Below are 22,524 nucleotides of genomic sequence, written 5' to 3' on the forward strand. Positions count from 1 at the left end.
GACTAGATCAGCCTATGGATGCTCCTATGATATCAAGCCCTCATTCTAGCACTAAAATATTAGGAAAAACTATTATCGATATCTTCGTTAGTATAACATATCATTCGGAATATAGTATAGTCTTTCTAGACTCATTATCTACACGAAGATCGAGGTCGAGAGAAGTTTCCTAAGTCAATCACTCCGATGCTTAAGTTAGTACCGAGATCTTTCTCTCTTAATTTGGAGTTAAGGATGTATTTTTATACTAACCATGAGGAGAAGAAATATCCCATAAAAATTCTATAAGGAAGGTAATTCGTAATTGACCTGAGTTGCCCCTTGGACTTTCAGGAATATTCCTATGAATATTTCATAAGAGAGGCATTCGTAACCGAATTATCTCTTGCACTTCCAAAAATGTAGTTTGTAATTAATCCAAATTACCCAATGAACTTCTGAGAATATTTCTATGAATATTTCATATATAAGGTAGTTCATAATTGACCTACCTCTTAGACTTCCGAAAAATATTCTTACGAATATTTCACAAGAGAGATAGCTTGGTAACTGACCCAAGTTACCTTTTAAACTCTTATCCATATCCATGTGAGTAGGAGGGTATTGGGTTTCCTAAGTTTTTATCTTCCTTTGCATCTTATGTGGTGTTGAGATGAGTGACGATTAACTAATTATATATTTGCTAATATTATATATAAAATATATGATGATATGCTTTGCCTCACAACTCAGGTCATGACTTACCAACAAGTTAGCGCTACGCAGGGAGGCTCAGCCTAACCAATGCTATATAACTCGTAGGAAATGACACGCTATTGACAATATACTACCTAACATTATGCATATAATTGTTCAGCCTTAGATGACCATAGAGTTAAAAAAATGACTTCACAAGTTTAATCCTACATTCAATATTTAATATGACTAGGGTGAGTATAGTATGACATTGATTAGAGTAACAAATTTCTCTCATAAAACCAAAGCATGCATTCATCATCATCATCATCATCATCACCACCTTCTTCTTCTTCTTCTTGACATAGCTATATTTTCGTAAGACCACTGGGCTTGAGTCTGATGGGTATCCCCTGCGCAGTGAACTAAGCAGATTCTGCAGCTACAGAACTGCAATGTTTCCAAGGTTTCAAACTCAATCTCCTTCTCTCGACCAATTAAATTATGGTTAGGTGTGAACTCTATGTAATACAAAACACATTTTTGGACCATTTAATCTCTTCTTGTTATGCATGTAAGATTATATGCACTCAAGAAACTATCAGAGTGCAACATCTCAGCATAAAAAATGAGAGCTTGACTTGTCATATAAAGCAAGAAATCAATGGTTTTAATCTGCTGGTCTCTCTTGTGGTCATGGTTGAGCCTACAACTGTTCAGAGTTGAAAGCCCATTGAGGAGCACGGTGGACTCCCATAAAACCAATGCTCGATCACATTAACATGCATTCATCTTCTCAGAGCCATTTAAAGAGAGAGAAACTTGAAGCCCAGTCTAAGCACTCGAAAACACTGATGTTGCAGCTGCTGCTGCTGCTAGCTAACTTGGTATGTACTTCCAACCATTCCCAAGCTGGCTCAGTTCATCACCACCGAACAAAGCCTTGGCCATCAACAGATCAAGAAGTCAATAGGTCCTCTCTCTTGCATCATCCGTACCACCGACAAATGCAATCCAAGTGCCCGACAACACCCAACCAACTCGCCATCCTTTCTCGGCTACGTCAGGCGGACGAGAATTCAGACCAGGTGTTGGGTCACTCGACAATGATTACTCCACAGGACGATCTCAGTGCTCTCTGGCTTTCCTCTCGCTCCCTCTCTCTCTCTCTCATCGGTTCAAAAGGGCTTCACAATGGGGATGGTGTGTGAGGGGGAGGAAGGACAGGAGATCCCGCCTGGATCTCAAGTCCTTGTCCGTGATGTATGGTGGACACTTTGCTGGACTGCATGCCGGAGGCAATTCTCACGAGAGTGCACTCACCCGCAAATGCCGAGAGGCACAATAACTTGGTGGCGAAGGTTTGGAGTGTTAGTGCTTGTTGGATGCCTTTTCACTTAAAACTTGCTTGGTGTTGATATCCTGTGGGCTGTGTGGTGAAGATGAACTCATCAAAGTTTCAGAAATGGATTGGTCAACTTTCAGGACCCAATATAATAGATCTATTATTGCATTTTAAGCAGCTTTTAGTCCAAGTGCACTAAGACTGATGCTTTTTGTCTGGTTAAATTGAACTCATGTATCACACACACACACACACACACACACACACACACACACATATATATATATATATATATATATATATCTGCTAAATATATACTTGAAATTGACTATTTGATGCATGCTTTTCTTACAAATTAAGCAATGCTAATGGAAAGACATGATCTTGGAAGGTCAAAAGGACATCATCTTGCAAGGCACAAAGTGATGTAACAGCTCCTCTAATCCCTTAAATCAGAACAAATCTAATAGTGGTGGTAGTTACTTGATACTTGCTTTTGCTCCCATAAACATAGAGCAGGTCTTTAAGATCAATGGTGCACTAAGCCCACAAGAGGTGGAAGAACCTGAATCTTTCTGATGGTCTTTAAGATCTGCTTACTAAAAACATGTAGTTCTGCTAATCACAGATCCATTTTACTTACAATATATGTAGAAAAAAATTAATATTTTTATCATTAATTTTGAATACTAATTTTTGGAGCTCACTATTCACATAATATAGAAAGGTTGATCCTTAGTATTCTCCTGTATTTGAAGAGAACTGTTCATTTCTTTTAATTCTTTATACAGCGAGTTAATCATACATGCTTTGCACTGACATCATCAACCATACATATTTCTTTTATTCAGAATCCAAAGCTCTCTCTTCCTCATCGTTCTTTCTTGGAATTAAAGTTGCAGAGGGCATTAATGGCCCACAACACCTGACCAAAAGGGGCAAGGAGGCATCCCCTTTCTCCACACAGTCGCATGTCTCTTCCTTTAACCAAGTGTGAGGGAAAGGAGAAGTGAAGAAAGGTGGTAAGCAATGGAGAGGCCTTTCCGAGTCCAAACCTCAACCACATCGTTAGAATGTCTCATGATCATCATCACCCGGAGCTTCTTATCACCAAATTATACTCTCCTATCCACTAAACGAATCCCCTTGCGCTAGTGGCACGCTGAGGGAGAAAGGAAGCCGCGGGAGAACCGAGGGATGGGGATTCCCCTAGCTCCACCCATCGGAGGGCCGTGATTGGACCACGGTGACCAAGAATCCGCTGACTGGGCGTAGAAGAACGACGGCTCCGCGCTCGGAATAGTCTCCCTCAACGTGGCTCCGCCTGGTTCGTTGAACGCCAATGCAGCAGCACTGTGTCACTAAGTGTTCGACAAAAGGTTTTGTGCCATTCCGCTTGGAGTTTATGCACCCACTGCTGCTTCCAAAGCGGTGCTTGCGTTGTGAAGAATGGCATCTGCGTGATGCGTATGTTTGAGGCTCGAATAGGCGACCAAAGCTAAGCCATACGTGCGGCAAAAAGGAGTGATCTATATATAACAATATATGGATGCGTGTTTCCAAACCATATGAGATTAGATGAATGAGAGAACAAATATATATATATATATATATATATATATATATATATATATATATATATATATATATATAATTCATCAGTATCATATGTCTAAAATTCATCAAAGGGGAAGGAATATGGATGGGGAAAAGCTAAGGGGAAAGTAGAGTTGGATGCTAATATTCTTCACTATGGCACTCAACTTCTAAACTATTACGCGTGCCAGTGCTGATGAGCTCTGACTGTACTGGAAATCTTGGATTGGAATTCTCATTGTACTATCAGTAAATCTATTGTTCCAATGAATGGGATTTCCATCCTACTATCGATAGGTACTTTAAATGATCTTAAAACATTAGCTGGAGGGTTTATTCTTGGAATTTTTCTCGGTGAATGGTCCAAAAACATTCTATGAGACTATTCCACTAATCTTTTCTACGAGACAAGGGAATAAACAGAGTAAGAGAAATAAGTTCCAAAGAGATTACTACACTCTCAGATGTCTAAATCTTTTCCTGTAGCAGCAGATTAATTTTGATGACTGTAGTAAGGTGCATGCCAAATGTTGGTCTGACCTCTGTAACTCTTCATGAAAACTCCTCCCTCTCTCTCTCTCTCTCTCTACCTCTCTCTCTCTCTCTATCTCTCTCTCTCTATGTATGATTTCTATACGGGCTAAGAAGTAACTCAGTGAATGAATGAGTGATGGAGAAAGAAAAGGTAGCTCAAGCAGGAAAAGAGGGTGATACTGTGGAAGCAGTGGAGATGGAGGGCCCTGAAAGCTAAAAGGTTGCGGAGGGAGAGTGAGGAACAGAAGGACAGCCTGCCTTTTTCTCCTACCATAAATACACAGCTATCCTTCCCTCGTTTCTCATCAGCAGCGCTGCTTCTGAGACGAGCGTGGTGGTCGGAGGAGTTGGACAGCTTCTCGTCATTCTATCTCCTTCTTCTCTCAGTTTCAATAACGTTAGCCAAAGCCAATTCACAATCCTTGTTTGAGGTAATTACAGCTCTACAAACTTCTTGTCTATCCTCTCGGTCACTTCGTAGTGCTAAACCTCTTCATCTTTGTGGTCTGAAGATGTCGGTCTTGGTGCTGCAAACACCCTTTCAAATGACGAAGTATGAATGGCCGGTGGCGGAGGAGCGATACGAGAGTAAAGATGATGCTGTGATGGCCGTGGAAGACGATGAGGAGAGGCCCGGGCAACTCGACATATGGAGCGCCATCCAGGCGCAGAAGGCTGCCACCGATCCGCCGGCTCCTTATGTTCATCCTCTGGTGAGGCGGTCTTCGAGCTCGCTGAGCCAGAAGAGCCTCCAGACATGCACGGAGAGCCTGGGGTCGGAGACCGGCTCCGACGACTTCTCCTCGTTCCTCGACGACCTTGATGTCGATTACTTGCCGATGGTTGTGACGGAGAGAGAAGAAGAAAACCATGACGTGCACGACAAGCTCGTGATCATTGAGGAACGACGAGTGTGGCGAAACAGAGAAGCAGAGGAGCGCGAAGTGCCGCAACGCAAAGGGAAGGAGCTGACGTCAGTGAACTACCACGGCTCCGTTGGCAGGAGATCAGTCCCGAGGCTGTTCCCTCCGCCATTGCCGTCCATCTGCCGCCGCGACGGCGGGCCTTGCCTGCACATGAGGCCCCGTCGCCGGGAAGGCCGACTTCTCGTCGAGGCTGTCAGTGTACCCTCCAAGAACTACCTCCACGCGCAGCGCGAGGGTGGCCGCCTCCTCCTGTCCTTCATCGACACCACCTTCCACGACCCCTCCTCCGACAGCACAGAACCAGGACAACCACAAGAACAAAATCGAACTGTTGACGAAGAATTGAATGAAACCAAAGAAAATGAAGTAGTAGAGATCGCACGGTTAGAAGAGGAAGATGAAGGGGAAGAGAACTGCTACGAGGAAGGGGAAGACGAAGAGGAGGAAGAAGAGGAAGTGGAAGTAGTCGACAGGGGCACCGTCATCGAGGTCACAGTGAGCACACAACCCCAGCAACCGAGCGGCGGCGCCATGAAGGTCCTCCGCTCTTCCCTTGTCATCAACAAGTTCGTCGGCTGCAATCGACCGAGCAGCAACGCCAGGGTCGACCTTCCGCCGGAATCCGAAACCACCAAAACCAGACTCAACGACCAAGATCAAGCTCCGACAGCAGCTTCAGTCATGCGACGGCCCCCGCCAACAACCGCCACAGCAGCGGCTGCAGTGGTGCTAGCCTCTGTCCTCAGCGGAGATCAAGATGAACACAGCTTCGACGGAGCACCACACAGCCACCTGCCTCCGGACAACAAGCTGCTGTTCATCTCGAGGCGGTGGAACCGGGAGGAGCTGCTGCACAGCATGAGCAGGTGCAGCCAGCTGCGCAGGCCATTGTTCATCTGGGAGCCCTGCTGCATCGTCACTTCCTCTTCCTGAGTCACAGCCCTCCATGAATCCATCCTACGTTACCTCATGTCATCTGCCTATTCATCCATCTATCTATCTACCTACCTATTTAAGTTGATATTGTGGTCATTAACATAGTAAGGTCGTCAGGGCAATAAGGCAGAGCGTGTCAAAAGCCTCACTGTTGGGGTTCCTTCGCATCAGCAGGTCTGTCTGCTGCTTTTTGACATCGATGTCTCTGTTTTTTTGGCTCAGTGGTGGCATGTTGACGACACGACAATGGACGATTTGGTATCACTGTGATTAGACATGTTCTGTTCCATGTTGTTTCTGATTGGCTCCAGAATGAGATGGATGTGCTTCTCGTATCACATCTTTCCCTCGTGCGTCTGCTCCAATATAATAATAATAATAATCGGGCTGAAATGGAATCGAAAGCAATGTGGTTTGAAGGGAAGAAGAGCACACTGTTTCTGATCCAAACCATGAAACCAGACGAAAGAAGTCAATCTTCTTCCGTACGCCGCTACTGCCCAACTCGATCTTATCCATATGCACCATCCTGGTCGTGCAGTCATGGCTGCATCACATCCATTGCCTGGGAATTCATCTACTTCGACAGCATAATGAAAACAATGGTTCCTCGAGCAATGTTTCATAGCATGACCAATAAGGCCAACAGAGCATCAAGGCACTTTCTGAGCAAGACAAAGGAGGCACTACTGCATTAATATACAGATGTCATGACAGACGCAGATGTTCTTTCAGGTCTTTGCCATGACTTTGTGGAATCTATTACGTATGCTTGTATTGTGAAGGCCAATATCGGGTGTCCAATGATACGTAGGATTAAACTAATGAAGCTTTTAGGTATGGCTAAGCAAAAAAGTAGGCTCTATCTGAATAATAGTTTCAGCAATTCGACTCTAATCAATGGTCTGACTCCATAGAATCCATTACTTATTACATGAGCTTAAACCAATGGTCAAAGAGAGCTCGAGAACTCAAGGCTGAAGCATCTTGCAATGTGGAAAAAATAATGTTGGATGTTCAACTCATATCCACAAGTCATGACGTAAGGAAGATGTAGTAGAATCAACAGGATGACTTTGTTGTAATACTAATGATTTGATATCAAGCTTGTGACTTGAACACTGAAAGCATAAGTCTTTGTGTAGGCCTTTCATGCTTCCTTTTTCTTTTTAGTGTCCGTTCAATTATTTTTTACATCTCAAAGTTTTGTTCTTCTATGAGTCAAATGTTCCTTCTCTCAAAAGTACTTTAGCAACGCAACAGTGACATCAACCGCATACTATGATGAAAAGAAAAGGCTAAAGAATAGCCATGACATATTGTCAAGCGAAGTGAAATGATTCAGTAGTGTTTGAGGGAGAAAAAGCAGTGCAAAATAGCAATCACGTTGTCTGGTGACATGAGGAATAATAGTATTATGGGGTTGGATGTTGACCTACTAGTAATGGCAGGGATGATGCATCAGTATAGAATCCAATTGACGATGTGAAGTAGAGCAAAGACAGAGATAAAGGCAAAAGAAAAGAAGGAACCCGAGATGCTTTTTGGCCCTCTCCAGCCACCACCATCCCTTGGCAAAGCCAACTTAACATTTACTGATACCCCGGTAACAAGCTTCTGTGTGCCCTCTCCCACTTCTGCCCTAGTTGTGAACTGTGCTTGGCACACATTTGGAAAGTTCAGCACAAGGGTAGGAGGGAAGCAAGCAGCACCAGTGGACATGGGGGAATCTGGTTCATCTCCGTACGTCTCCCACGCTTTGGTTCTCTTGTTTGCTTGTGCCAATGGGAGACATGATGGTTCAGGATCTTGCAGCTGTGCTGTGTCTGGAATAGGTCACTGGAAGTGCGACAGCCAAGGTCATGATCACAAGATGAGCAAAAGCATGTTGACATATTACGTAAAGGGGGAACTATGAATCACATTGAGCATTCCTGGATTCCAGGGGTCATTTTAGAAACTAAATAGCAAGAAAATAATGATTATAACTGCACCAGAGCCTGATCACAGCCATGATTCAGCGACTGCAAGCAGTATTAACCCAATCATGGAAAGATAGATGCAGAAAAAATTAAGCCAAGGTGATATAGATCGGAACTTGTTTGTGTCATTCATTATGTATATACACTTCCATCTTAGTACATTGGGAGTGATCAGATGGACAAATACGTAGTTTAAACTAGCGGATGCGTAAATACTCGAGATCGGCCTCGATGCTCCAACTTATACAGGGCTCATGCCCCTGAACAATCTCCTGATACAGATCAAGGATTACAATGTACATCAATGAGAGACTAAGCCAACAAACATCAATTAGCCCTCTTCCCCAAACTCCTTTGTGAATCTCTCGTGCACTTCGAGGTCGGCTTTGCTGACTGTGGGCCTCTGCCTGGCCAAAACTTTTTCGAAATCGTTCCTTGTGATGGGTGGTGGGAGGATCTGTTTAAGCACCCAAAGAAACATGAAATGCTAAGTTAAGCTATGGCCTAATGACCAAATAAGAAAAATACTGATTTCGCATGCACCTTAGCGCCAAGACCTTTCGCAGCAAGCTCCTGCAACGTGGTTTGAACAGCTCCTGGTTGTTTAGGTCCACAGGGCATCCACATGCCATCGCTAGTCTTGCAGAAAAACATAGCATCTTGAGCTTTTCGTACTGGTTCAAAAAGCACATCCTTCACCTGTTTACACAGGCAGAAGATACACTTAGCATTGATTATTAGCATTCAGAGAGGAAGAAATTAAATCTCCAGGGGAATCTGAAACCATTAGAAACCACTTACACAAACTGAAATATCAGAACCAGAAAACCCTTCTGTCCTACGAGCCAAGTACTCAAAATCTTTTTCAGTCAAGTTATGAGGGGTGTCACCCAGATGTACCTACATATTCCAATGAGTATAAATTGTAATAATATATTCAAGCTAGAGAATGAGATATAAAATAATATTTTAAAAAATATTAGGCGCCAAGGTCCCAAAATGCCCGAGGTGTAAGGCGTCTGCCAGAGCAAAACGAGACGCTCTAAAATATTAAAATATAACAAACATATAATATAATTAATAAATATGATTATATAAATAAAAATACGACATAAATTGAAAAGATCTTAGGTACCAAGTCACATTATCCATCTTCTAATAACAAAAATATCAAAAGACTCAAATAAATAGAGATTAGCAGTGCTAAAATCTAAATAGGGACTATTATATGGTGATAGTAATTAACAATATACTATTAATAGTATTTAATTCACCGTTAACAGTAGTTAGAAACGAGAAAATAATCATTGATGGTGGAAAATGGGGAAGGAAAGAGTGATGGTGACGGAGGAACTTTCGAAAGACGGTAGCAGCGACGGAGGAAGCTATGGATGGTGGCGGTAGCAATGGAGCAAGCTTTGGACGACAACAGGAATGGCAGAGGACGCTGCAAACGACAACAGTAACGACAGAGAAAGCTTCAGACGACAGCGAAAGCTGCAGACGATGACGTCGTGGGCGGAGGAAGCTCCAGATGTGTCCATCGGTGGCAGAGGAAGCTGTGGTCCCCCTCAATGATGGAAGGAGCTGCACACGAAAGCAACGATGGTGGAGGGAACTACACACTAAACATAGACCTTCGGACCCATTCGTTAGCGGCAGAGGAAGTGTCAACAGCAAAGGCAGTGGCTGTGCACGATGTAGGGTTTGTGGGTCGAGGTTGAGCAAGGGGGTGAGGGTTTACATGCACAGCTTTAGTAAAGCTATTTAGCTTAGTTTGTTCAATCGAACCAACTAAGCTAGTGTTCAACATAACCAGTCTGGTTCGATTGCTTTGCTTCAACCAGGCACTCGCCCAAGGCGCCGGATGCCTGGGTTCAGGCGAGAAACCAAGCAACGCTTCATTGAAGCGTGCAGCGTGAACTAGCTTTGAGGCGCTCGCGCCTCACCTCGCCTCACCTGAGCACCTTGGCGCCTATTTAAACCATAGATATAGAACTGTAACAAACTGCTAAGTAGGTAGTACCAGATTATTAGTTAGTATCTATTCACAATACCTTGAACATATGTTGCCTGGCTTTTAGGTCAGGTAGAGGAATATAGATCCGCTTGTCAAAACGTCGACGAATAGCCTGTGCTTAGCAGTTACAAGCACCAATAAGTTACACAAGGAACAACCCAAGAAACAACAAGACATTATCACAATCTAAGCCAACAACCTGATCAAGGGCATAAGGAGTGTTTGTCGCAGCAAGAACAAGAACTTTCTCATCATTGTTTCCCACACCCTGAAGTGGCAAAAGAAAATCACATGCATTTCATAAATAATGACAAGAAATACGGTATGCCTCTGTTCTAACTTCTAATATGCAAAGGACCAGCAACATAAGTGAAAAGGCCATGCTAGAAATAATAATTGAATGATAGACAAACAACCTAATCATTCATGTAGAATTCAGAAGATAATAAGTCAAATTTTCCAAGTTAAATGAAGTAATAACCAAAAGTTTATGATAGCATGATGAACCACAACAGTGGTTGAATATCTCAAAAATGACATGAATTTTCTAAATATACAAATGCCAAACCAACTGTTAGTGTAATAAAACAGCTCCATACTTAGCCATGGAAAAGTTCTACAATACAGATGAGGTCTTTTAGGAAATAACCAGCGATGTTGAAATGATGTCCAGTCACATGCACATGCCTGCAGTCACAAATTCTATTTCTCAATGAAATTCACATATTAATCCTCCATAGATAGGACTAGAGAGTCCATTTCTTGACCTACTAATGTTGCAATTCATTAGTTATCTAAAAGAAGACAGTGGAGTTTTATAACTCTGACGTAATGAATTTGCTTCAAACCATGATTGCTTTCGCTGACTGGATATAAGGTAGATGCTGAAGGGTTTCTTATGCTTGGGTTCAATAGCAATTCCATTTTTCATTTTGGTGCATGCATAGCCTTGTTTGTGAGCATCTTTTTGCTAGAAAAGAATATTCGGTGATGAAGTTGTTGCCTAAAGATGCTACACAGCCATGTGACTGCACACACATATGTGGCTGTACAGATACATTTTAGGACAATGAGCATATGAGCAAATATAATAGCACAACCTTTCATTTTGATGCTGATGAAAATAGCCAAAGATGCTGATGAAAATATCCAAAATCCCAGACAACTAAGTAACAAAGTAACTCCACATGAATAAACATTTAGCTTAGTGAAAGTACAGTCACAATGAAAACTGTGCATGCTAAAAGAAACTATATTAGTAATCAGCATAGATCAAACTTCAATGGAGATATTGAATATGGGCACAAAGTTGGTGTTTATCCCTATGGCTATTGTATAATCACAAATATGAACATAAATGGAAAGTCTATGAGCATTTTAGGCCAAAGCCAACAATAAGCCATCATCAATCTAATGTTCAACAAAACACAAATAGAAAAATATGTTTAATGAAAAGGAGATTGAGAAGCTAACCAGCTTGGATTTCTTAAAGCACAATGGAAGTATATGATAGTAGCAGAGAAGCAAATCAGCTAAGAAAATGGGCAGACATACCTGCATCTGCACAAGAAGTTCTGTCTTTATTCTTCGTGAAGCCTCACTTTCATTACCTTCTCCACGCTGACCACATAGGGAATCTATTTCATCAATAAAAATTATTGAAGGGGCATTTTCACGAGCCATTTGGAAAAGGTTTGCAACCAACTTTTCACTTTCACCCATCCACTTTGAGACCAGGTCTGATGAAGATATACTGCAACATTTAAGAACATGTAAATTTCATCAATTTTCTGCATTACATTATTGTGCGTCTAGCTATTCTTGGATAAGCATATAAGATATCAAGTTTGTCTGTACCATGGAACACATGACTTTTAAGTACACCATGATAATTTTTTTTAAAAAAAGTTCTAATGTCTGAGGCTACAGTCACTGCAGACTCCGCAGAGGAGGAATTAATGAACACAGCCTTCCCATTGCACGCGGGGAAGAAGTTTCGACAACTATGGTCATTTAAATAGCAAGGAAGAGACTTTGCCAATAACACCAGGACCAACTGCTTAAAAGCCAGCCGAATGCATAAGGCTCCTCAACCAAACCAGAGATGAGGGAGGGTAAACATATGCAGTCTTACCCCTAAAAAGTATATAGGCTATCTTCGTGACTCAAACCTTGATCACTCAGTTCACAAAGGGATCAACTTATAGGCAGAAGTTATTATCTTTGCAAGACAAATTTCATATTCTACAACTTATAAGCAAGCTAAAAAATCTTATACAACTTCTAAATTTGTACTGATTGAGAAATCTAGAAGACAACATCTTAATTTGTGCTGCTATCTCCTAAAATTTGAAAGTTAAAAGAACTTAAACAATAATAGAAAGCTCTTGTAATATAAAACTTTTTTTATCCAGAACATCGACCAGAGGCTTCAGGATTTAATAAGGAATAGAAAAAAAAATCTCACAAGTATCAGGTATGTACTTACCCTAACACTCAAATCAAGCAAACTGAACTTGCCTTATTTCACAAGCTGTGCTATAGAGCCCCTTAAGAAAAAGTCATATTCCATGGTGCTACTCCTGTTGAAACTTCCCTTAACCCTATGATCTGTTATGAGTAACAGATGAATGCCTTTCCTTTTCAAGATATTGCATAACAAAATCAAGGATGATATCCGAGATCTATGAGAGGTACATATACATACATAATTAGATACAAGAGATGCTAGATGGAGAAATTCGAGGAAGGCATTATGCAGAAAAGAACTTTGTAAAGAATAGCAACATATGATATCATAAAATCAAATGTTTAAAAAAAGAAAAACAAATCATGCGAGACAAAATTCTTGGAGCAATTATCTACTCAGCAACAAGAGTGCCTCAACCTTTGTTTTGTAAAGCTGGTAACCCATGGTGAAAGAAGGCTTTCAGATAACTTAAACGTCCAAGGAATTGACTCCATGTAATGGACAACTAAGCGGGTAAACATCAGGTTTTCATTGGAGTAAAAGAGAAAGGACTGGCAAATGTCACAGAAAAATTCATACTATTATATAGATCCTTAGGACTTAAATATTTTCTTCCCCTCAAAAGACGATAGTATAGGAAGTAATCTGATAGGCATGTTACCTAAAAAATGTTGAATCTGCCTCTGTCGCAACAGCTTTTGCCAAGTATGACTTTCCAGTTCCAGGTGGACCATACAAAAGAAATGCCCTCCATGGCCTTCGTTTGCCTAAGGTTTTGCAAAAAGAACAACACACCTAATTGATTAGTTCTATGTACTTCACTTACAGTGAAAATGCAAGTAGCTCAGCAGAACATGAAACGAGAAAGAGCATTTAAATTCTCAGGTGAAGCATTGTGCTTTTGACCTTTGCTTATGGAAGGAACATTAAAATAGTTCTCTGACATGTCAATCTGATGTTTATGAATAAGCATAGTCTAAATTATTGTTCAGATCAAAATCCAGTAACCATGAATAGAATTCCTGCACAATCCTAATATAGAGAAGAAAAGAAAATTACTAAATCAACGTAGTTAAATCAAAAGAAATTCATTGTGAAAACTTTATTGCAAAAGTCATCCAAGAAACATTACTCCAGGTATGCAAGAAGACATCCTAGGAACATACAACTCAACAACCTAGGCACCAAAAAGCTTAAATATGTCCAGTGCAGTGCTCTTCCATATTAGGTAAAAAAAAGCAGTTTCTCACACACACCTTCTTTCATAGAAAGAGTTAATCAGAAATCAAAGAAGTAGATATTTCTATCCACCAAACTTTTATAACAAATACAATTTTACAATTGGTTTACTTAACAGGTCATAATATCTGATTCATTACAAAAGAAAAGAGTTTGAAAGATGGCATTAGTGACTTTTAGGATATCAATCACGAAGCTATGTTTAAAAGCTCATAATGCTTTTTTATTTTTTGAAAATAAAATTTATTACGACATCAATGCCCTACAAAAAGACCTGGAGAGGTCTGCATACAAGATTTCAGATAAATCAGAAGGAAAGGACTCTACCGAAATACACATAGATTTATCTAATCTAGCATTTTCACTTTGAGTGTAGGTATAGTAAAATATGCATATTTATATGTAGACATATCTCACAAGAGACTTTCAGAATCACAAAGCCAACTAAATCAAGCACATTTGTGTTCTAGCAGCTGGAGTGAGCTTTTAGCAGGTATCACATTCTGTGAAAGATATTTCAGTCAACAATATGGTTCCATTCTGTTAAGCAAAACAAATTCCCACTGGATTAATGTTTAACTAGAAATAAATGATATTGCAATAAACATGTGCTCACATCCCTCGGTTAGATAATACTCACACTCGTTGGCAGGACAACAGAAAAGATGACAAACAAGGAATTATAATTCCAAGAAAATCAGTCATAAAACTGATACAGTTCAGAAAACTGTGACAATAAGAACCAATGACACAGATATGCCTCTCAATCATAAATGATGAAGCTTCTAAATCATATCTGGATTACAACTAATCATGAACTGTATGCACATGCGTCTCAATCATGAGCTAAACCATTATTTGTGAAGATTGTATAAATCACTCAAACTTTGCATGATTCACACATCGAAAGCATACGTGAATTGTTTGGAACATGTTGAGTAACGAGTACCTAATAATTAATCTTTGTTGCATCAAAATGTCATGTATTATAATCTCAACGTCAGAAAGTGAAAAATCAATCAACAAAAGTGCGAACTTTATTATGTAATCAAGTGAGAACGAGAAAGCACAAACCAGTGAAGAACTGAGGGAACTTGACAGGCAAGATGACAGCCTCCTGCAAGGCCTGCTTGGCGCTCTCGAGCCCAGCAACATCATTCCATTTCACGTTGGGCTTTTCCCTGATGATGGCGGAATTGAGGCCGGCACGGAGCTTGGCCTGGTCCTCCCCTCCATCGCCGCCGCTGTCATCCTTAGGCTTGGTCTTAGGCCTGGTGGCAACGGCTGCGTCCCCGTTAGCGGCGGGGCCGGAGCCGCCCTCGTCGAGTACGGCCCGGATCTCCTCGGCACGGCGGAGGTACTCGGTAAATTTCTGGGTGATGGCCTCTTTGATCTTGGGGTTCTTCTCGTACTTGAGATGAGTGCGGAAATACTCGAGGGCATTCATGTAGAGGGGGAAGGCCTTGACGTAGTTCCCGGCATTGTCCTCCTGCACCGCCTGCCGCACGTACTCGATCGCCTGCTCCTTGAAATTGCTATACATCGCACACGCAAAATTCCTCCCCGATCGATCGAGTAATAACTAAGAGAAACAAGGATCCAAGAACCCTAGAAACCAGCTCCGTATCCCCGATGACCAGAACAAAAAGGGACCTAACCTAATCGAATCGGGAGGCGAGCAGAAACGAAGAAATATATGGTGTGGAGATCGATTAGGGCCGGTCAACACTGGCATCGGAGGATAGATGCAGGGGAGGTGAAGAGGAGGTGGACGGGGAAGAGGAGGAGGAGCGGCGGTGGCATTAGAAGCGTGTTTGGTTGTCGATTCGGACTCGAGGTTGTGATTTGGCTCCTGTGTCACAACCGGGCCACCGAACAGGACAGGGCGCCTGTCGTTGGTTACCAGATAGCCTAATTCATGAGCCTACCGTTGGGCCCACTGAGATGACCACTAAAAATTCAGCGACAATCGTTGAGACAGCTGAGCCGGCCACGTGGACTTTGGCCGTGGGTGGATATTGCTTGGGTCATGGTCCACATACAGAACTCGCCACGGAAGCGCGTCCGACAGTAGCGACGGCGCATTGCCAAGTCAGCATAGGAGATTGGGACGAAAACATATAAATTGTCCCTATAAATTAATATAAATTAAAAAGGTTCAACAATGATAATTTCTTCTTCAGAACAAAAACTTTTAGTGTTTGATTTATATTGCATGAAGTTTATTTCATATACATGTCGAATCTCGATTAAACTCATATTAGATGTGAGCTAATTTTTTTTATTTTTTTTATTTTATATAACCAAAAAAATCTAGATATAATTAATAGAATCCGACACCTAAATTTGTGCCCATTAAATTTGGATGTTTCATAGTGACAATTATGTGGAACTTGCAAGCTGTTTTAATGATCACATAGTACGGTTTCTTTAAAGAAGTAAACAACACCCACATAAATATAGAGTTTAATCAATAAGTTTATTAATTGTTATTGTGGTTATTCCTTTTCAAGAACCGAAGTCGCATAGGTGAAACGAACTGAAGTCATATAAGCGAAACGGTACCCCCACATCGTATCACCAACGACCATTTTCGCTTCTGCTGCCACGCTCCGCCTCAAGCCATGATGGTGGCGGAGAATACGCACAGCCGCCTCTTCCTTCTCTTTCTGTTCTCCTTACTCACGCTCTCCACATCCCCAGCCATGTCTCTTCACCCCGAGGTGCAGAGCACCGGATACCCCACTACCGCCACCCTCGACGTCTCCGCAAGCCTCGCTCAAGCCCACCTTGCTCTCTCGTACCGCCCCCCCTCCTCCACCGAGCTCCCTTCCCACCTCCTCCCTTATGACCCCTCCTCCGCAATCTCCGTCGCCCTTCACTCGCGAGACTTCCTCCCCTCGTTCGTTGGCTCCTCCGCCCATGGCCACCCCGACTATAAGGCCCTGACCCTCGCTCGCCTGTTCCGCGACGTAGCCCGCGTCCGCTCTATCGCGGTCCGCGCCACCCTCGCCTTCGGCGCTGTCGCCGACTCCGTTCTGAATCCCAACACGGACGTGAAGGCCCTCCAGATCGCCGCCGTGAACTCGATTATGGGTTCTGTTATCTCCGGGGCCAGCATGGGAAGCGGCGAGTACTTCTCCAGGGTGGGGGTTGGCAGCCCTCCAAAGCCCCTCTACATGATCCTCGACACCGGCAGCGACGTCAGCTGGGTCCAGTGCCTTCCCTGCGCCGACTGCTACGAGCAGTCCGACCCCGTCTTCGACCCCTCCGACTCCTCCTCTTACACCCTCCTCTCTTGCGACTCTTCCCTATGTCACTCTCTCGCCCTCTCTGCTTGCCGCAACTCCACATACTCCTCCTCCGGCCCCGCCGCCGCAGCCGATGAAAGATGCCTGTACCAGGTCATGTACGGCGACGGGTCCTACACCGTCGGGGACTTCGCCACCGAGACGCTGACATTCGGCGGGTCGGCCTCGGTCTCGGAGGTGGCCATGGGTTGCGGCCACGATAACGAGGGGGTTTTCGACAGCGCGGCCGGGCTGCTGGGCCTGGGCGGCGGGCCACTCTCTTTTCCCACCCAGATCTCGGCCCGTTCCATCACCTACTGCCTCGTTGATCGTGACTCCAACGCCTCCTCCATCCTCAACATCAGCACCGCCGCCTCCGCCCCCTCGTCGACCTTGACGGCACCCCTCCTCCGCAACCCTCTACTGGACACCTTCTACTACGTCGAGCTGACGGGTATTAGCGTGGGCGGGAAAATGCTGCCCATCCCGCCGTCGGCTTTCGCGATAGACGAGAGCACCGGAGCCGGGGGCGTGATTGTGGATTCCGGCACGTCGGTAACGCGGCTGCAGGAAGCGGCGTATGCTACGCTGCGGGACGACTTCCAGGCGCAGATGGAGGCGCTGCCGCCGGCAGAGATGATGACACCGTTCGACACGTGCTACAACCTGTCATCGCGGGCGAGCGTGACGGTGCCGTCGGTGGCGTTCCACTTCCCGGAGGGGAAGGCGCTGCTGCTGCCAGCGAAGAACTACCTGATCCCGGTGAACGACGAGGGCACCTACTGCCTGGCCTTCGCACCTTCCCCGGTCTCGTTCTCGATCATCGGTAACGTACAGCAACAGGGGACACGTGTCATATTTGACCTCGTCAACGACTGGGTGGGCTTCACCCCTGATGTGTGCTGAGGCTGTCACACCAGCAAGCGAACACGGTTACCGGCTGCAATAACAATAGTGATTGTAATAAGAAAACAAAACAGGGTATTTTTACCTTGGACAAAAAAAGAAGAAGACGACGATGATTGGACTGAAAGATAGAATCATGAATTATATTTTCAAGGTCATAACGGCATCAAGGTTACATGGTTTCTCCATTATTTGCTAATAGTACATAAGATTCATCGGCTGTCTCAGCCGGGAAAGGAAGACCATGCAACCTGAAACAAGGTGAGTGAGACGAAGATGATGATGAGAACTTGTTACACGTTGCGTCTTGAACCCCAACGCTGCTTTGGAGTCGTCAGAAACCTAACCAAGGTGTTCACCAACTTCCCCTTCTTGTGAGCCGAGGATGGAGGAGTGAAGGCGGAGCTCGGCCGCTGCTTCGTTGAATTCGACTTTCTCGAAGCATGAAGCCTCCTCGATGTCCCTGAGACACCGCTTACAGTAAGCGATCTTCTCGGCATCGCTATCGCAAGCTTCATGTCATGAGACTGGACAAGCTTCTGCTCTCGTTCTTCTTCATGGTGATTTATCTCCTTCTTGATCGCCTTCTTAAGAACCGATCCTTTCTTTGGCTTGGAAAGTGATTCCCTTTCGACTGGCACAAGCACCCAGCTCTGCGTCGGATCAGTTTCAGCGTTCATTCTTCTCTCCTCGGTTTTAGCCTTCAACGCTTCCATCCATGCTTGAGCCGCTGCCACCTTTTTGTCCGCAACATCCTGAACTGCCTTTGCCTGCTTAATCAAATAGTAGTACTCGAACTTGGAGATGGTAATGGTGGAGCTCCAAATAGATGAGATTGCCCTTTCCCTCATGGTGCTTTCGGTAATCGCCTTCAGCCCCTCGAGAGCGTTCGCTTCTGCTGCTTTCACCGTGTTGAGCTCCTCCATTGCCTCCTGAAGCCCTTCTTTTAGTGACTGAGTGTACATTCTGGTCTTCGCGGTCTCCGTTCTCACTGCTTTAGTTTCTTCAGAGACCAGTTCTGCTTCCCTCTTCGCTGCATCTATGTCGGAGTGGAGCTGTTGCAGTGCGGCTGAGAGATTTGCGACTATTGTATCAGCTCTCTTCTCCGCCATCGAAGCAGATTCCATCTTCGACATGGCTTTGTGTAGCTTGGTGTTGAGAGTCTCAAAGCAGGAATCAGAATTCTTCTTCGCTCTGCTCGATTGCTCCTTTCCATCAGCAATCCTTATCAGTTCCTTCCTTATGCCATCCATTTCATCCATGAGTTTGTACCCTTCTTCTTTAACAGTCGATAATTCATTCTTGGCTGCCTCCAACTCCGCCTTGGTCGATCGTAACAGAGAGATATCAGTCTCCTGCTCTCCCTCCATTCTACCAGTGTCTTCTACCAAATATGTCTTTTGATAGCTCTTCTCTGCTGCTCTAATGAACTCCATCTCATTCTGCAAGGCATCGACATCCAAAGAAGTTATCATTAGCGTCGCCTGCAGCTGCTTGGCAGAAGTAATCTCTCTGCGGAGGCCATCAATTCTGGAGTTAGCTTTTCGCACGCTTTCAGTGAAATGAGCTGCTTCTGCCTCTCTTTGAGCTTCTAAGCGTCTGAACTCTCCGTCGGCCTCAATTCTAGCAAGATCAATGAATTCTTGCTCTACATTTACTTCGTCGATCTCCCTTCGTAGCTCTTCTTTGTACCTCGAATACGACCGAGCCTCTGCACTCGAGGATTCAATCTCCGACCGAGCTCTGGCTTTCTCCTGTAAAGCGGAAGCAATGTCGAGTTTAAGGCCGCAGATTTGCTGTTTGACATCATCCACTTCTCTCAAAATTTCGGTATACTGGCGGCTGCTTTTCGGAGGAAGGATCATGAGTTGTTCATCTTCACTCGTGTCAGAATTCTTCAGACTTTGGAGCTTCAGCTTGTAGGTGATGGCTTTGGCGTGAGCTTCCTCGATCCTTATCGTTAAGTCTTTTGCTTCGTCGTCGGCGACGCAGAGCTCAGATAGCAACTGAACCTTTTCTCTTTCAGAAACTTTCTTCCTGTTGATCAACTTGTTCACCTTCATCTCAGCAAAGATGAGCTCTTTGCATTGCGAAGACAAATCCTTCAGACAAAAAAAAGTGGAGATCTTGCAGTCAGATAGAAACAAGTGTATTCCGCAAAATATAATCAGTTACCTCCGGGAGGGGAGCGCGGTTCCTCTCCATTTGAGCTCTGCTTGGCCAAACTAGAACAGAAGAAAGGACATCAAATTTAGACAAAAGTTATGCTCAAGATTCATCACATTACACAACGAAGAATGGGAAGAACAGATACAACTGTGGCCTTAATCGTGAGTCCTGTATGGGAGAACTTGATAGACTCCTTGCACCTCGGAAAGACACCCTAATAAGTACATACAACCTTCGGCATACTCTCTGGCAATGATTGGGATTTGGGAGTGTCAGTGCCTTCGTAAGACGACGACGACAAAGACATGAGCCGGTCACGTCGCACGTAGCAAAACCATTGCCACAAGTTTCTCAGCACATTTTTTAGTATGTTACCTTTTTCTTTTTGGACACATACACATATGTATGTATGGAAGAACATCGTCCGCCAAAGTTGTCATTGTAATCAGATTGGAATCTTCTGGATGGTATCTACGTACTTCAGTATTTGGTGAAGATCTATACCAAAAAACATAGTCACTGGGCATATTTAATTTAAAAATATTTTAATACACAGAAAATAATTTAAAATTATATATAGTAAAAATTAAAATAATAAATATAATTTAAAAATTTGTATAAAAATAACAAAAACTTAAATTAAGGTCATTTAAACGATCTTTCATTGTATTACAAATCGATTCATATGGGTTATCTAAAAATCGATCAGGTTAATCGATTTATTTGATTTTTTTAATTTATCTAATCTAATAATTAAATCGGATAGATTAATGATCCAATTCTTGAATTTTTCGTCCGGTTAGGTCTGGTTCTTATACCGAATCGTTTGAAATTTCATGTATAATAGTATATTCTACCTTTAGTTTGGACCACAATTCGTAGCTATACAACATTGCAATCGGAATTCGAAGAAAATAGACTGTAGATATTTTGGGCCAGACGGGAGATATTTTGGAGGAGAAGCCATTCACTTTCTGCCACGTACGGCGGAGCAGAGGCCAAGACTCGTGCTTATCTTATCCAACGACGTCTCGGGTGTGGTAAGGAGGGCCGAAACCAACAGGTCAACAGTATCGTTTGCTGTGGACACCTCATCCAATACTGCTGCTACGAGGCCGGCGGTCTCACGGTCACCATCGGCCAAGACAGCTACCATATCCATCTCTGCTCAGTGGGCCGTTCCATAGCCCAACGGGCTGTGTTGTTGAGGTGTCGTCTCATCTTCACAAGATCTCTGCCATCATCGCGGCCTGTCCTCGAACGGTGGGTGATGAGAGGAGGCTTCTCGTTTGGAGCCGATGGTGTTGCGTGCATCACGAGGCAGCCTAAACATGATACCATGGAGGAGAAGAGGAGAGGAAATCCGCCGGTGTTGTGCCGCCGCCCGCTGTTTACGGAGCATGACCAGGTGGCGGCCGTCTCTGGCGTGTCGTGTCTGCTGTGAATTCCCCCACACGCTTGGCCTCCCGTCCGCTTCGTCCCGACTTATGGCGTTCTGATCGTCGGTGTCGAAGATGACAACGCAACCTTGGGTGACTCCATTGATGGTGGGGGGTGCAACACAACCCTTGCGTGTAGAATAATATTTCGCAGAGGCCCCAAATTTACATAAGCAAAGGAGAACGACGATACCAACTGACACTATAAAATTAGATAATACGGTAAGTGTGGTGCAATAATGAGTTTTGCCTTCCCAACGCCCTCATCAAACACATGATCGGCACTAAATGTTCAGCATGGGGTGGGCTTGACGAACGTACGAAAGACAAGTTCGACGGCCCCGTTACCAATTATTGAGGTTCGTGGGAGGGACCATCGGCCATTGTTTGGTGTGCCATCAGAAATAATGGAGGGTGGAGCCGAGGGCATGGCCACCCTAGTGCTGTGACAGCAACTACACATTGTGCAAGCAGGAGGAGGAGGAGACGACCTTGTGCTTAGGTTTCGGAAGCTTATAATGTCATTTTCCATCTTTGCAGGAGCTGAGCATCGATATATGGCGAAGCTGTTGCCATGTGATGGGCAACGAGATGTGTCTCAGAGTCACCATAGGATCGACATCATTAACAACACATGTCGATCGACACTGCTACTGTTCTTGCTGAAACAACATGCTGGGTGTTGTGGAGCTGTCTTTTCCACCCACCATTAGACGGTGGTCTTGTACTATGATAGCTACCTTCACCTAATGGACTTGATTACACTTTGCCGCTGCCGTCCCGTTTCTTCTTTCCTGCACTAAATGGAGTTCCGTTATGCACCATTTGTTGTTCTCTAGTAGACTTTCTTTTTTTTTTTTTTTACCCGGGGAAAGAAGACAAAACTTGTCTCAATCTATTAGAAACTAAGAAATAAAAAAAGCTCTGATGACTTTATTGAAGAGGAATTTATTTAAAAGAAAAATTATCTTTGAGAAAATCTCACATTAATTTTTTA

The 22,524-nt window shown here is 43.7% G+C and overlaps 4 protein-coding genes across 6 annotated transcripts; 2 read left to right on the forward strand and 2 right to left on the reverse strand.

Moving 5' to 3' along the window:
• The first annotated feature begins 4,313 nt into the window (after window positions 1-4,313).
• LOC135610971 (protein FAF-like, chloroplastic) lies at window positions 4,314-6,289 on the forward strand. Its single transcript, XM_065106122.1, has 2 exons — window positions 4,314-4,581; window positions 4,663-6,289. Exon 2 carries the CDS (start codon window positions 4,663-4,665, stop codon window positions 6,007-6,009), a length of 1,347 nt encoding a protein of 448 aa, XP_064962194.1. The 5' UTR covers window positions 4,314-4,581; the 3' UTR covers window positions 6,010-6,289.
• Window positions 6,290-8,099: 1,810 nt separating this feature from the next.
• LOC135610974 (protein SUPPRESSOR OF K(+) TRANSPORT GROWTH DEFECT 1-like) lies at window positions 8,100-15,521 on the reverse strand. 2 transcript variants are annotated; one of them, XM_065106126.1, is made up of 8 exons: window positions 14,798-15,521; window positions 13,146-13,251; window positions 11,569-11,767; window positions 10,214-10,282; window positions 10,052-10,126; window positions 8,796-8,894; window positions 8,538-8,693; window positions 8,100-8,451 (listed from the first exon to the last, which is right to left on the reverse strand). In XM_065106126.1, exons 1-8 carry the CDS (start codon window positions 15,264-15,266, stop codon window positions 8,326-8,328), a joined length of 1,299 nt encoding a protein of 432 aa, XP_064962198.1. In that variant the 5' UTR covers window positions 15,267-15,521; the 3' UTR covers window positions 8,100-8,325. The 2 variants fall into 2 exon arrangements, with proteins under 2 accessions (XP_064962198.1, XP_064962199.1); XM_065106127.1 differs by lacking the exon at window positions 8,796-8,894.
• A 654-nt stretch (window positions 15,522-16,175) lies between these two features.
• LOC135610973 (protein ASPARTIC PROTEASE IN GUARD CELL 1-like) lies at window positions 16,176-17,940 on the forward strand. The gene has a single exon (XM_065106125.1). The coding sequence runs from the start codon at window positions 16,348-16,350 to the stop codon at window positions 17,917-17,919; it is 1,572 nt and encodes a 523-aa protein (XP_064962197.1). The 5' UTR covers window positions 16,176-16,347; the 3' UTR covers window positions 17,920-17,940.
• A 95-nt stretch (window positions 17,941-18,035) lies between these two features.
• On the reverse strand, window positions 18,036-20,311 carry LOC135610972 (protein PLASTID MOVEMENT IMPAIRED 2-like). Of its 2 annotated transcripts, XM_065106124.1 has the most exons (3): window positions 20,234-20,311; window positions 20,095-20,144; window positions 18,036-20,021 (listed from the first exon to the last, which is right to left on the reverse strand). In XM_065106124.1, exons 2-3 carry the CDS (start codon window positions 20,122-20,124, stop codon window positions 18,213-18,215), a joined length of 1,839 nt encoding a protein of 612 aa, XP_064962196.1. In that variant the 5' UTR covers window positions 20,125-20,144; window positions 20,234-20,311; the 3' UTR covers window positions 18,036-18,212. The 2 variants fall into 2 exon arrangements, with proteins under 2 accessions (XP_064962196.1, XP_064962195.1); XM_065106123.1 differs by having other exon boundaries at window positions 18,036-20,045; window positions 20,095-20,302.
• Between the last annotated feature and the right edge of the window lie 2,213 nt (window positions 20,312-22,524).

The sequence above is a fragment of the Musa acuminata genome, chromosome BXJ2-4, assembly GCF_036884655.1.
Source record: "Musa acuminata AAA Group cultivar baxijiao chromosome BXJ2-4, Cavendish_Baxijiao_AAA, whole genome shotgun sequence".
NCBI classification, from domain to species: domain Eukaryota; kingdom Viridiplantae; phylum Streptophyta; class Magnoliopsida; order Zingiberales; family Musaceae; genus Musa; species Musa acuminata.